Source organism: Aquarana catesbeiana, linkage group LG06 (genome assembly GCF_042186555.1).
Source record: "Aquarana catesbeiana isolate 2022-GZ linkage group LG06, ASM4218655v1, whole genome shotgun sequence".
NCBI lineage: Eukaryota > Metazoa > Chordata > Amphibia > Anura > Ranidae > Aquarana > Aquarana catesbeiana.
Genome location: NC_133329.1, coordinates 14,490,657 through 14,506,095, shown reverse-complemented (window position 1 = coordinate 14,506,095; position 15,439 = coordinate 14,490,657). Strand labels below are relative to the sequence as shown.

General features: G+C 40.1%; 1 protein-coding gene across 1 annotated transcript; it reads left to right on the top strand.

Annotated features, from left to right (window-relative positions):
* The first annotated feature begins 891 nt into the window (after positions 1 to 891).
* Positions 892 to 15,239, top strand: LOC141148166 (uncharacterized). Its single transcript, XM_073635353.1, has 5 exons — positions 892 to 1,212; positions 1,775 to 2,041; positions 3,266 to 3,357; positions 4,788 to 4,838; positions 8,412 to 15,239. Exons 1-5 carry the CDS (start codon positions 906 to 908, stop codon positions 11,649 to 11,651), a joined length of 3,957 nt encoding a protein of 1,318 aa, XP_073491454.1. The 5' UTR covers positions 892 to 905; the 3' UTR covers positions 11,652 to 15,239.
* Positions 15,240 to 15,439: the final 200 nt, after the last annotated feature.

Genomic DNA, 15,439 nt, shown 5'->3' with positions numbered 1-15,439 from the left:
ATGAGATCTGGAGCTCCTTCATGGTACAGAGACCGGTGTGAGATGTACTACTTATTCTATACAGTGGTTGGAATTTAAGATTGGAAGCTCCTTCATGGGACAGACATGCAAGATGTTCTACATGCTGTATTGTGGTGGGAACATGAGATCTGGAGCTCCTTCATGGTACAGAGACCGGTGTGAGATGTACTACTTGTTCTATACAGTGGTTGGAATTTAAGATTGGAAGCTCCTTCATGGGACAGACATGCAAGATGTTCTACATGCTTTTTTTTATTGTAGTGGGAACATGAGATCTGGAGCTCCTTCATGGGGCAGAGACTGGTGTGAGACGTACTATATTCTCTGTACTGTGGTTGGAACTTGAGATTGAAAGCTCCTTCATGGGACAGACATGCAACATGTTCTACATGCTCTGTTCTGTGCTGAGTGGGAACATGAGATCAGAAGCTCCTTCTTGGGATGGAGGCTGTTGAGAGATGTTCTACATGCTCTATACTGTGGTAGGAACATGAAATTGGGAGCTCCATCCTGCTACAGAGAGTGATTTGAGATGTTCTTCATGCTCTGTAAATGACTGCACACTAGAAGAACCCCCAATTAGTTAAATATTTATTTTTAATCTAATGGATTTTATATGCTGAATGATTTTGGACTTTTCTTTTCAAAGAATTGTATCTTTTTTTGCTATTCGAATGTTTTGGAAATTTACCTCAAATTTAAGAGAGAAAATTACCCCTTTTTTTTACACTAATCTTTAATTAAAAATGAAAGGCTTTAATATATTTTTTACAAATGTCTCTGAATATTTGTTGTAGTTAGCTTGCCGACAAAGATTTATGAATTTATGTTGTAATTTTAAAAGCTATTTTTTTTAATCTGTTTTAAGGATCTGGCCTTGGGAAATGGTGTCTGTGAAGCCGGTAGTTGGGATACTTTCTAAGGAACACCCAGAATCGTACCAGTGGTTGACTACTTTTCTCTCATCTCTACCAGAAGTGAAAGATGTCCTCTGCACTCACCTTCCTGGGAACAACTCCCCACACTTTAGAGAGGAAGTGTCTCAGTACGATTTTGTGGTTTTCTACACACCAAAGCACATGGAAAAAGAGAGCAGAGAAGAGGAACGGTGGCGTGGACAGGACTTTGTTATGATCGCTGAGACTGAGCCACCGTATACTGAAGATCTGGCACTTGTTTCGGATATGATAGGTACAATGAAAGAAGGATATACTAGCTAAGAAAGAAACATTCCTCGTACACCAATGCTCCACATTTTTTTTCATTCAGTTCTTAACTCTGTCCAATCACTTTGTTATTTCTACTAAGGATATCTTTCATTTTTCTGTAGATTAAGGTGATTCTAAAGGAAAGGAAAAAAAAATAACAAACATGTTATACTTACCGGCTCTGTACAATGGTTTTGCACAGAACAGCCCTCGATCCTTTCTTTTTGGGTCTACCACCAGTAGTCCTGACCCTGCCAACCCCACCCCACCCCCCAATAGCCTCTTGCTATGGGGGCCCCATTTAGCTTCTGCAGGACAGAAAAGAAAAAACTGGAAAAATTGCAACCTTGACCTTCATAAATACGTTTCTTCAAGTGCTATTCTTTTCATGATTGAATCCCGAGCTTTGCAGGCTTTACTCTTCTTCCTGATGATTAGCGGGGCTCACATTAATATTAGTAATTTGGTTGGACAAGGACGTGAATAAAGAGCACACATATGTACATATTAAAACTGATATAAGTTCTGTCCTGACCCACTTCTAGGAAAGAAAAATATTCTGATGGTGACCGATGAGCCAGAGAGAAGCACCTCTGAAGAGAAGACCCAGAACCTCCAGAACCAGGACAATTATAAGCAATGGATTCAAGAACTCTTCCAATTCACTGGACAAGACAAAACGGCTCCTCTCGATTCAAAGCTCTCGAATGGGATGATGACAACCGATCTGCAAAACAAAGATCTGCTCGAAACACAAATCCCAAATGAACCATTAAAGGAAGATCTGGGTGATATGGATTCTGTTTTAAAAGGTCTGTAAAAAAACATGTGTGATTCGTTTTTTATTATGAATCAAAATTCAGACAAAATTCTCATTATTCGGAGATTCAGATGTATCCAAATTTCTGAATCACAATAGTAAGGAATCCGAAATAAATTATAACAAAATGAATTAGCTGAATTTGAAAATGATTTTGAATTTGAACTGGAAACATATTGCAATAAATACAGTAAGGTATTAAAGTAAAATAATTGATATTGAATTAAATTTTAAAAAATTATAATTATTACTTAGGCTGCTTTATAGAATTGAATAGAATAGAGCAGAATAGAATAGACTAGAATAGATCAGGACAGAATATAATAACATAGAATTGAATAGAAAAAAAATAGAACAGAATAGAATAGAAAAAATAAAATAGAATGGAATAAAACAATATAAAAAAAAAGAATACAAGAGAATAGAATGTAAAAAAATAGAAAAGAATAGAGTAGAAAAAATAAAATAGAATAGAATAGAATAGAACGAATTTAGGCATCTTCTGAAATTCTATTTTTTTTTTTTTAATAAAAAATACACAAAATGAATCTGAATATACAAAACAAAACTGAAAACAAAATTTTCAAACAAAATATTAACTTAGCAAACAAATCCCAGGCCCGCAGGGGGCCCAGGCATCTGGGTGAATTGGATGTGGGCAGGAACGGTAATCGGCATGGCAGGGGGGCAATTACTAGAACCTATCCCCTGTAGGGCTTTCTGCAGCAGCTGAAAGATGGCTTCTTGTCCTCCTCCTCCCACCAGCTTTCAGCTGCTTCAGAGAGAGCCATAAAGGAGATAGTTTCCAGTAATTGCCCCACTCCTCACCGCACCAATCACCCTCCTGGAGGACCATACATTTCCCCTGCTGCCCAGACCCCCCCCCCCTGTGTGCCCCCATCCCGGTTGTGCTCCTGGATTCCCTCCTCTCCTTCCTGCTGGCAGCTGTAAGCACACAAAGGGATCCTTCAGAATGGAAAATGGGGGAAGGGTCCAGTAAATATGTCATATATTTACCAGCCCCTTCCTTTGCTAAATGAATACAATGAGTGATCGGTACTGATCACTTATTGTGTTCATTCATAACTGAAGCAAAGTAAACTGTTTTTTTTTTGTGGGAGGGGGGGTCCTGTCAGGTTGGCTGTATGGGGTCCCCATGGTTTCTAACAGCAGCCCTGCTCGTAAGCATGAGTTTTATTTATATTTCTCTTGGCAGGTGATGCTGAAGCTCCTTCAAGTTCAAGTTCATCAGTAGATGTCCAGACAATATTGACCAGCAGGGGGAGCCCTGACAGCACCACAACCAATGTAAATATCACATACGTTCAGTTTTCTCCCTCTTACCTCTGTCACCATCATATAAATACTTTACATTATACATTATTGTATTCCCAATCAAAAGATAAATGTGCCGAAATCAAAACACCTTCTAAACATATTTTAATTATGCTATATTGGTTTGAGCCAGCAAATAAAAAATATGGTTTGAGGTTTTTTTTTTATTACAATCGACTATTTGGTCTCAAAAATTAACAGGAGAACAAGGAATAACATGTGATGGATAGTGATGAGCAGAACACACCTGAGTTCAGTATGAGCAGGGTTCTGCAAAAATGACTGAAGTTTGGGTGCCGGATATCAATCCCATCGCATTCAATGGGAGATGAAAGTTTAGAATCAATTCTGCCCATTTTCTAAACTAATAAGCAGGGAGTCATCAAATAAATGGAATTGGGGGGGGGGGGGGGGGCTGGGCATTGCCCTGGGGGGCATGTACTGAAGCAAAAAACAAAACAAAAATGAAATTCCAATTGGAGGGGAGCAGCAATTTCAGTAAGGTTTAAAGTGAAACTTGCAAAATTCTATGAAATAACATGTCTAGGGGGTGCCCTGACCCTGCCTGTGAAGTGGCACATCTGTGTGATGTATACAACCTACTGCAGTAACACTGATATTTACAAAGGACATCGGGTGTTTAAATTGATGGCAAAATGACAGTTCCCGGGCACTTCAAAGCAGAGACATAGACACAGAACTTGGAGCTGACAGGCAGGGAGGAGTGGGTGAGGGGGAGAGAGAAGAGCAGAGCTGTGGATAGCGGAGGGACATGTGCTGACCACGGTGATCAGGGCTCAGCAGCCCTGATTTTCGTGGTCAGTGCACAGAGGGGGATACAGCAAGTTGCAGGTTCAGGCAGGTTTTTAACCTTCTAGTGAGGGGCAGATTACACAGCACAAGGAGTGTGCTGTTTAATCTGCTTTAAGGGACCAGGATCTCTTTTTTTTGGGGGGGGGTTAACAAACAATTTAAATCTTCTATCTGGAGAAGTGACTCCAGTCAAATTGCTATAAAGATACAGTTTACAGTGGCAATGCAATGCTGCTTTTACTGAGCATGCCCAGAAGTGAAGCACTCGCCCCTTACACCTTGAATGCTTCCTCCTCTGCCCTCCACCAGATCCCTCTGCTGGGGATCCAGTATCTACAGGAAACAAGGAATACTTTTTGCATTTTGGGAAGACAGCAAAAAGGAGAAATCTGAGAATATTTTTTCAAACTATCAGAGCGATCTACTGAAAATATAGGGGCGGAGCCGGGGGGGGGGGGGGGGGGCAAAATCAACAAAATGAATCAACAATGAATAAATCCATAATATTTTATCTTTTCTTTTCTCTCTCCTTTTATTTAAACTGAAAATTAGTCCTTTGCAGCTCCTGACACTTATGTTGTATTTGGCAGGAGGACATTGAAAGCTTTTTTGAGGATACCCGGAAGAAGAGTACTTTCCAGGTTGGTGATCTCCTTAAGAGAACCAGTTGTGATGTAATACAAGAATATTCAGTCTCACATTAGAACAGTGGTCAAGCAATGGACATTTAAACTTCATTCCAAGCTTACCCTTGTAGTGTTGTCTAGTATGGACTTGGGAGGGACCCCATGCCACTTTTTTTTTTTGCTCAGGGTCCCTCTCAAAATCATTAATAGACCCTTTTCAGGACCTCACACTTTTTTTTTCTTTAAGGCATGTGGTCTGGTATGGTTCAGGAGGGGGGTTCACTCCTCCTTTCCTGGCCACTAAGGCTGCATGTCTAGAAACGAGTCTGGTATAAATTTTGAAAATCCCCCATAAAAATTAACATAAAAGTGAGGGCCCCCTCATAATCCTTAGCAGACCCTTAACCTTGAGGGAACCTCACACAAAAGAAAATAAAATGGTATGGGTTCCCTTCAAAATCCATACCCTCGCCGCTTCCCAGCATTACTTTTTTTTCCCCATTTTGATGGGACAAGGACCTCTTTCCCATATCGCTGGCACCATGGATGTTGTGGTCTGTGGTGGGGGGAACCGATCAAAATCTGGAAACTCCCTTTAGACCCAAGGGGCCCTCAGATATCTGATAGACTCCTTACCTGAGTACAGGATACATATTAGTCCTTGTAAAATAAAATTATAATCTGCGTCACGTCAATACTTACTACTACTACTACTTAAAGGAGAAGTCCAGCCTGAGCTCGTTTGGCTGGGCTTCTCCTATGGGTCACAGGAGTGCAATTTGTTTTGCACTCCTGTAACCTGTTTTCAGCAGAGAGCGGTCTTAAATCCGCTCTCTGCTGACGTCACGGATTTCAGTCCAGGCACCATGTCATCACGACAATTAAGTCTGGATCCACCAGGTGCTTGGATTGATACCCGTTTCAGCCTCTCAACAAGCCGCTGAGAGCCTGAGATGGCCGCTGCCCGCCCCTCCAGAGCTCAGCGTTCCAGTGAGCATGGGAGGGGGCAGAGCGGAGAGCTGTTGATTGACAGGCAGCAGCTCTCTGTTCGGGGAGCTCTGAGAACTGAGCCATTGGCGGTGTTCGATCGCTCAGTTCTCAGTGCAGAAGCAGCGGGGGACCGATGCTGCATCCACCTAGGTAAGTATGATTAGGGAAAAAACATACTTCTCTTTTAATACAACAAGGTGTGTATAAAGGTGCAGCTGCTATCAGTAGGATGTATGAAAAACACCCAAGAATAAGCAAATTTCTAGACAGCAGTATAACAAAAAGATATATACAATATTTAATAATACATCACAACTAATAAATAATACATCTTCTAAAAATCCATCTAAAGTATGCTGTGTCAATTCATCAAAGTATTGTGATAAACATTATCAAACATATAATCAATAAATAAAATATGCAATACAAAATGAGAAAATTCCAAAGATGTCCTCTGAAGACGTTGTGAGACGAAACGCGTAGGAACGGGCTTGTGTGAACGTGACATCACCACGTAATGCCAGGTCCGGGCTCACAGCTAGGAAGTGCAGCTGGAGCCAATTTGGTTAAAGAGATACCACCTGTTTTTTTCTGTTGATTGCAACACAGGAATATGATGCACTGTGAACATGGACTTAGGTTGCCGTTGTGAGGCTCTTCAGAAAGCAATAGTGGTTCCAATAAGTGATGTTTCCATGCAGCTTTTTTGGGATGCTCTTTAGTTGGTGTCTCATGTTGCCAGCAAATAATTCTAGTGAGTTAATAGATTGATTGGTGTTGGATTGCACATCTGTGGTGGGCACCAAAATCATTTGTGGATGGTGGGAGGCGATGCACTTGTCAAGGTTTTAAAGTTTCATTTTTCTGCACTGGACACTGTTCTGAGTGAAAATTGTGGCATAGAGAATTTTCTTTTAGCACAATATATCAATAGCACAGGACACTTTCATTAAATTTTGATCTTTATCTTGCACCTTATGTATTGGACACTATATTTATATGTTTTATAATAGTTATTACGAGACTTTGATGAGTTGACACAGCATATTTTGGATGAATTTTTTGAAGACGTATTATTTATTGATTATGGTGCATTATCAATTGTTGTATATACTGTATCCCTTGGTGATAGCCCCGTCTAGGCATTTGATTACTTATTAGTCCTTGTTACCTGTTCATAAAAAAATAATCACATAGTAACAATCGTGCCGATACAGAGCATTTGCCCGAGTACTTGTATTCTTGTATTGTATACTTTAGTATTTTACTAAAATACATGAATTACTTCGGAGGAAGAATGAGGCATTTTTGGCCCTAATCACTTTAACAGAAGTGGAAAAAAATACACAAAGGTGTGCATTACATGCATTTTTTAGGGGTTCCCTGGCCGCCCTGGGGCCGAAAGCTTGTGATCCTTACCCAAAGAAGTTCTTCTATAGCACATTACAGTACACTATGTGCAAAAAACTTCAAAATTACCAACATACACTACTCAAGTGTGAATGGATCCATTATTACGCTGAGCCCCCCCAATGACCCACAGACCTGATGATCACTGCTATGACTAACCTCTCCCACCAATACTCCTGTTGGAAAAGGGACTGCTATCATTGATCATACAGTATATAGTCAATGCTTCCATGGAATTTCCACTGCTTTGTTTACAATGTGAAAGAAGCCGGAGGGCAAGAAGCCATCATTTAGTGGGTTTAGTGATATTGCCACTAAATGAATGAGCTCTGGGTGCAGCTGCTGGAGGTTTGTCTAGGCTAATCCTGATATATACTTTATATGTCATGTGTCATTTGGCATAGTGATCAGTGGCTTTGTTAATAAACAAAGTCAACCCTAATGCCCCGTACACACGGTTGGATTTTCCGATGGAAAATGTCCGATCGGAGCTTGTTGTCGGAAATTCCGACCGTGTGTGGGCTCCATCGGACATTTTCCATCGGATTTTCCAACACACAAAGTTGGAGAGCAGGAGATAAAATTTTCCAACAACAAAATCCGTTGTGGGAAATTCCGATCGTGTGTACACAAATCTGACGCACAAAGTGCCACGCATGCTCAGAATAAATAAAGAGATGAAAGCTATTGGCCACTGCCCCGTTTATAGTCCCGACGTACGTGTTTTACGTCACCGCGTTCAGAACAATTGGATTTTCCGACAACTTTGTGCGACCGTGTGTAGACAAAACAAGTTTGAGCCAACATCCGTCGGAAAAAATCCTAGGATTTTGTTGTCGGAATGTCCGAACAAAGTCCGACCGTGTGTACGCCCTATAAGGCTCCTTTCACATGAGCTGTCCGTTTAGGTCCCTCTATCAGTTTTTCAGGACCATCCATTCACTCCTATGGAACAACAGATGTGACATCCCTAAAAAAAAAAAAAAAACACCAAAATTACTTTATTTTAAACTTCCCCATTGACTTTAGAATTTTACCAAAATGCTGCAATTTTTTGCTAAAATTTCAGTGAATGTTCCCAATTTTGCTGGTCTCTATTGCTCTTAGCGTGGTCTCTTAGTATTACATGATGAGGAATGCCATCATCTATGTTTAATAGATTCATCAAATGCTGTTTATGTCTTTCAGAAATACTTCTATTGGATAACTATCTTAGTTATTTTGAATATTATGATCCTTATCACGGGACTGGGAGTAAATGAAGTAAACAGACAAAATGGAAAAAACACCACAGCCATCCCGGAAAATCACACCTATTTCTCAGAATACACCACCATGGCAACTTCAGGGAATACTATGACCAAAATGACTACGTCTCTTTCTTTATATACAACGCAAAATGCCACAACGCCAATTAATTATACTACTGAATATACAACACCTAGTGCAACAACGACAAAAGGTTACACTACTGATTACGTCACAAACACTACTACAGCATTAACAACTAACACAACTACTCCTCTAACCACAATGAGCCCAGGAATCTCTACTACTGTCTATCCAGAAGACACCACCAATACATCATTGGGGAGCAGCATAAATGAAAGTACCACCTCCCCTACAACACCAACAACTTATACTACAGAGTATACACCATATAATGTCACAACCACAGGAGGCTATAGTGATAATGTCACAAACATTAGCACAACATCAACCACTAACACAACTACTCTTCCAGCCATGACCACAAGAAGTCCAGGAATCTCTACTGACTATCCAGGAGACGCCACCAATACAACATCGGGGAGCAGCATGAATGAAAGTACCACCTCTCCTTCTGTAGAAACAACACCAAAGAATTACACAACAGAGTATACAACATATAATGCCATAACAACAAGAGGTTACACTAGTGATAATGTCACAAACATTATCACAGCACTAACAGCTAACACAACTACTCTTCCAACCATGACCACAACAAGTCCAGGAATCTCTACTGACTATCCAGGAGACACCACCAATACAACATCGGAGAGCAGCATACATCAAAGTACCACCTCTCCTTCTGTAGATACAACCCCAAATAATTATACAACAGAGTATACAACACATAATGTCACAAACATTACAATAGCACTAACGGCTAACACAAATACTCTTCCAACCATGACCACAACAAGTAAAACTATCTCTACTGACTATCCAGGAGACACCACCAATACAACATCGGGGAGCAGCATAAATGAAAGTACAACCTCTCCTGAGGATACACCAAAGAATTATACTACAGAGTATATAACATATAATGTCACAACCACCGGAGGCTATAGTGATAATGTCACAAACATTAGGACAGCACCAACCATTAACACAACTACTCTTCCAGCCATGACCACAAGCCCAGGAATCTCTACTGACATTCCAGGAGACACCACCAATACAACATTGGGGAGCAGCATGAATGAAAGTACCACCTCTCCTTCTGTAGATACAACCCCAGATAATTATACAACAGAGTATACAACATATAATGTTACAAACATTACCATAGCACTAACGGCTAACACAAATACTCTTCCAGCCATGACCACAAGAAGTCCATTAATCTCTACTGACTATCCAGGAGACACCACCAATACAACATCGGGGAGCAGCATACATGAAAGTACCACCTCTCCTTCTGTAGCTACAACCCCAAATAATTATACAACAGAGTATACAACATATAATGTCACAAACATTACCATAGCACTAACGGCTAACACAAATACTCTTCCAACCATGACCATAACAAGTAAAGGCATCTCTACTGACTATCCAGGAGACACAACCAATACAACATTCGGGAGCAGCATAAATGAAAGTACAATCTCTCCTGAACATACACCAAAGAATTATACTACAGAATATACAACATTTAATGTCACAGCCACAGGAGGCTACACTAATGATAATGTCACAAGCATTACCACAGCAATAATAGCTAACAAAACTACTTTTCTAACCACAACCACAACAAGTAAAGGAATCTCTACCGACTATCCAAAAGACACCACCAATGCAACATTGGGGAGCAGCATGAATGAAAGTACCGCCTCTCCTTCATTAGATACAACACCAAATAATTATACTACAGAGTATACAACATATAATGGCACAACCACAGGAGGCTACAGTAGTAATAATGTCACAAACATTGCCACGGCACTAACAACTAACACAACGCTTCCAACCATGATCACAACAAGCCCGGGAATCTCTACTGACCATCCAGAAGATACAACCAATACAACACTGGGGGGAAACATAAATGGAGGTAGCACCTTTCCTTCTGAAGATACAGCACCACATAATTATACAACAGAATATACAACATATAATGTTACAACCACAGGAGCCTACGCTAATGGTAATGTGACAAGCATTACCACAACACTAATAGCTAACACAGCTACTCTTCTAACCACAACCACAACAAGCCCAGGAATCTCTATTGACTATCCAAAAAACACCACCAATGCAACATTGGGGAGCAGCATAAATGAAAGTACCATCTCTCCTTCTTCAGATATACCAAATAATTATACTACAGTGTATACAACATATAACATCACAACCACAGGAGGCTACACTAGTGATAATGTCACAAAGATTATCACGGCACTAACCACTAACACAGCTACTCTTCTAAACACAACCACAAGTCCAGCAATCTCTACAGACCATCCAAAAGATACAACCAATACAACACTGGGGGGCCACATAAATGAAAGTAGCACCTCTCCTTCTGAAGATACACAACCACATAATTATACAACAAAATATACAACATATAATGTCACAACCACAGGAGGCTACACTAATGATAATGTGACAAGCATTACCACAACACTAATAGCTAACACCGCTACTCTTCTAAACACAACCACCACAACAAGCCCAGGAATCTCTACTGATTATCCACAAGACACCACCAATGCAACATTGGGGAGCAGCATAAAAGAAAGTACCACCTCTCCTTCTGTAGCTACAACACCACATAATAATAATACAGAGTATACAACATATAATATCACAACCACAAGAGGCTACACTAGTGATAATGTCACAAACATTATCACGGCACTAACCACTAACACAGCTACTCTTCTAAACACAACCACAAGTCCAGGAATCTCTACAGACTATCCAAAAGACACTACCAGTGCAACATTAGGGAACAACATAAATGGAAGTACCACCTCTCCTGCAGTACATACAACACAGAATGCCACAATGCCAAGCAATTATATTACAGAGTACGCAACATATAATACCACAATAACAAGAGGCTACACAAGCGATAATGTCGCAAACATTACTACAACGCTAACAACTAACATACCTACTCTTCCAACCATGACCACAACAAGCCCATGAATCTCTACGGACTATCCTGAAGACACAACCAATACAACATTGGGGAATAACATAAATGAAAGTTCCACCTCCACATCTGTACACGTAACACAGAATGCCACAATGTCAAGCAATTATATTACAGACTATACTACAGATAATGCCACAACAACTAGAGGCTTTGCTAGCAATAAAGTCACAAACATTATCACAACACTAACAACTAACACAACTACTCTTCCAACTATGACTGCAGCAAGCCCAGGAATCTCTACAGACTATCCAAAAGACACTACCAGTGCAACATTAGGGAACAACATAAATGGAAGTACCACCTCTCCTGCGGTACATACAACACAGAATGCCACAATGCCAAGCAATTATATTACAGAGTACACAACATTTAATACCACAACAAGAGGCTACACAAGCGATAATGTTGCAAACATTATCACAACACTAGAAACGAACATAACAACTCTTCTAAACACAACCACTACAAGCCCGGGAATCTCCAGTGACTATCCAGAAGACACCACCAATGCAACATTGAAGAGCAGCATAAATGAAAGTTACATCTCTCCTTCAGTACATACAACGCTACAGAATTACACTACAAATTATACAACATATAATGTCACAACTACAGGAGACTACACTAGCGATGATATCACAAAACCAACTGCTAACATAACCACTCTTCCAACCATGACCACAAGCCCGGGAATCTCTACTGACTACCCAGAAGATACCACCAAGACAACATTGGGGAATAACATAAATGAAAGTTCTACCTCCACATCTGTACATACAACATAAAATGCCACAATGCCAAGCAATTATACTACAGAGCATGCAACATATAATGCCACAATGCCAAGCAATTTTGCTACAGAGCACACAACATATAATGCCACAACAACAAAAGGATACACTAGCGATAAAGTCACAAACATTATCACAACAATAACAACTAACATAACTACTTTCTAAACACAACCACCAGCTCAGGAATCTCTACTGAGTATCCAAAAGACACAACCAGTGCAACATTGGGGAACAACATAGATACATTTTCATCTCCCCTTCTGTACAATCAACACAGAACACCACAACACTAAACAATTATACTCTGAAGTATTCAACATATAATGACACAATGGCAGGAGGCTCCACTAGTGATAAAGTCACAAACACACAGCACTAACATCTAACACAATTCATCCAAACACAACCACCACAGGTCCAGGAATCTCTACTGACCATCCAAGACACCACCATTACAACATTGGGGAGCAGCATGAATGAGAGCACCATCTCTCATTCAGTACATACAACACAGAATGCCGCAACACCAAGGAATTATATTACAGACTATACTACAGATAATGCCACAATGACAAGAGGTTACACTAGTGATAAAGCCACAAACACTATCACAATACTAACAGCTAATACAACCCAACCCAACCAAGACCACAACAATCCCAGGAATCTCCACTGACTATCCAAAAGACACCATCAATGCAACATTAAGAAGCAATATACACAAAAATACCACCTTCCGTTCTGTGCAAAAAACACAAAATGCCACAATGCTAAGGAAGTATACTACAGAATATAGAACATGTAATGGCACAATAACAGGAGGCTACACTATTGATGAAGTCAGAAACATTATCACAACACTAACGTCTAACACAACTACTCTTTCGAACACAACCACAACAAATCCAGGAATCTCTACTGATCACCCAAAAGGCACAAACAATGCAACATTAGGAAACAACATAGATAATAGTGCCACTTCCCCTTCTGTACATACAACACAGAATACCACAATGCCAACAAATGACACAATTACAGCACACATGTTACCACAACTCCAGGCAATGACACCAAGCTTACAGCACATAGAACATTTACCAGCTGTAACCAGTTCTAACATATCAACCCTAATTCCAGGAAATACATCCCCACATCTCAACTATACCACCCAGGAATGCCTCTGAACAGATCCTGCATCAAATAAGGGCAGAAAGTTCCCACAGTCACTATGAGAAGTCTTGGATCCCCTTTATCCTTTCCAGTACAAACAATCCCTCCAAACAAAAGTGGCAACATAAATGATTACATCAACCTCAAAGAATACATCTCTTCATTCAGAGGAGACTACAGAAAGTATTGTAACCTTCCTCTCAAGCTACAAGCTCAGCTCCGGGATACGTAACTCTTAATACTGGAAACAAATTCTGCTATACCTACACCCCGAGAAACATCTCCATCAACAGGAGACCTCACCATCCCTAATTCTGAAACTACACTCTCAGTTCCTGTACATGTCTCCATCATCACAGCAACAGAATGACTAATACTCTGTTTACAGTGGATATACTCTATCTGCAGATGTAGAACTTACTACTTTAGAGGACATTGATAGTAATGCTGCAATTAAAACTTCAGCACCAGGCCATGAAATGTTGATAACTAGTTCTGAAACACCCACATTTGTTCTAAGAATAACTGTACATTGAAAACACCACTACAAATCAGGAGCTGAAAACCAAAAGTCCCCTATAACACTTTAAGAAATCACAATAAATGTTTTCGGAACACATAGCCCTGTCAGGTCACCTCTGATCCCCAGACTGGAACACCTGACCCTGAAGATGTCACCTCTGATCCCCAGAGTGGAACACTTAGCCTGGAAGATGTCACCTCTGATATCCGGTCTGGAACTCTTGACCCTAAAGATGTTACCTCTCATACCCAGAGTGGAACACTTAGCCCGAAAGATGTCACCTCTGATATCTGGACCAGAACTCTTCACCCTAAAGATGTTACCTCAGGTCTCCAGACTGGAACACTTGGTCATGGAGATGTTACCTCTGATCCCCTAACTAGAACTCTTCACCCTAAAGATGTCACCTCTGGTCTCCAGACTGGAACACTTTTCTCTAAGGTGTCACCTCTGATTCCCAGACCAGAACTAGTCTTGACCCTATTAATGTGACTTTGGGTCTCCAGATCGGAACACTTGGTTCTGAAGATGTTACCTCTGATTAGAGCTCTTCACCCTAAAGATTTCAACTCTAATACCCAGACTAGAACTAATCTTGACCCTGTTGATGTGATGTCAGGTCTCCAGGCTGGAACACTAGACCCTGAAGATGTCACCGCTCATTTCCAAACTGAAACTCTTGACCCTAATGATATCATGTCATGTCTGATCCCCAAGAAACACTCAATCACACCAAGACAACCACTTGTTCTTACAGACTCAAATCCATGATGCAACAACATCACATCATAAAAGACTAATGCTACTAAAGCAGATAAAACTTCTGAATCAGAAGATGCAAACGCAGCTTATTACAATATTATATTGAACTGTGTAGATAATTTCTTAGAAACATTATTTAAGAAGTTGGACAATAAAATGAGCTTTATAAGCTTTACTAATGGTGGACTTACTTGATGATCAGTAAGGTTTAAGCTAAGTTAGTCCACTACTTTAATGTCTTAAAGAATATAGTTCTGAATACAGGAGTATTTTCAAAATGATGCAAACTAATTTAAAATGTACATTTAAATTGAAATAAAAGTAAATGATGAAACTTTAGACTTTCTTTTCTAAAATTAATAACTAAAAACTGTATATGCTTTTTAAAAACAGAGGTCTGTGTTGCATGTAGATACAAATATGTTTGAAACCACACTGTCCCTTCTGTCCATGTGAGTTCACAAGTTGGGACCCTAAAAAAGACAAACAGACCTTTACTTACCCACCCTAAATGCATTTGTATTGC

Bases quoted from the DNA above. Each gene is read 5' to 3' on its own strand.
- LOC141148166 (XM_073635353.1), top strand. From the start codon at position 906: ATGGTGTCTGTGAAGCCGGTAGTTGGGATACTTTCTAAGGAACACCCA. The intron at 2,042-3,265 runs GTCTGTAAAAAA...TTCTCTTGGCAG, and splicing joins TATGGATTCTGTTTTAAAAG to GTGATGCTGAAGCTCCTTCA. The intron at 3,358-4,787 runs GTAAATATCACA...TGTATTTGGCAG, and splicing joins CTGACAGCACCACAACCAAT to GAGGACATTGAAAGCTTTTT.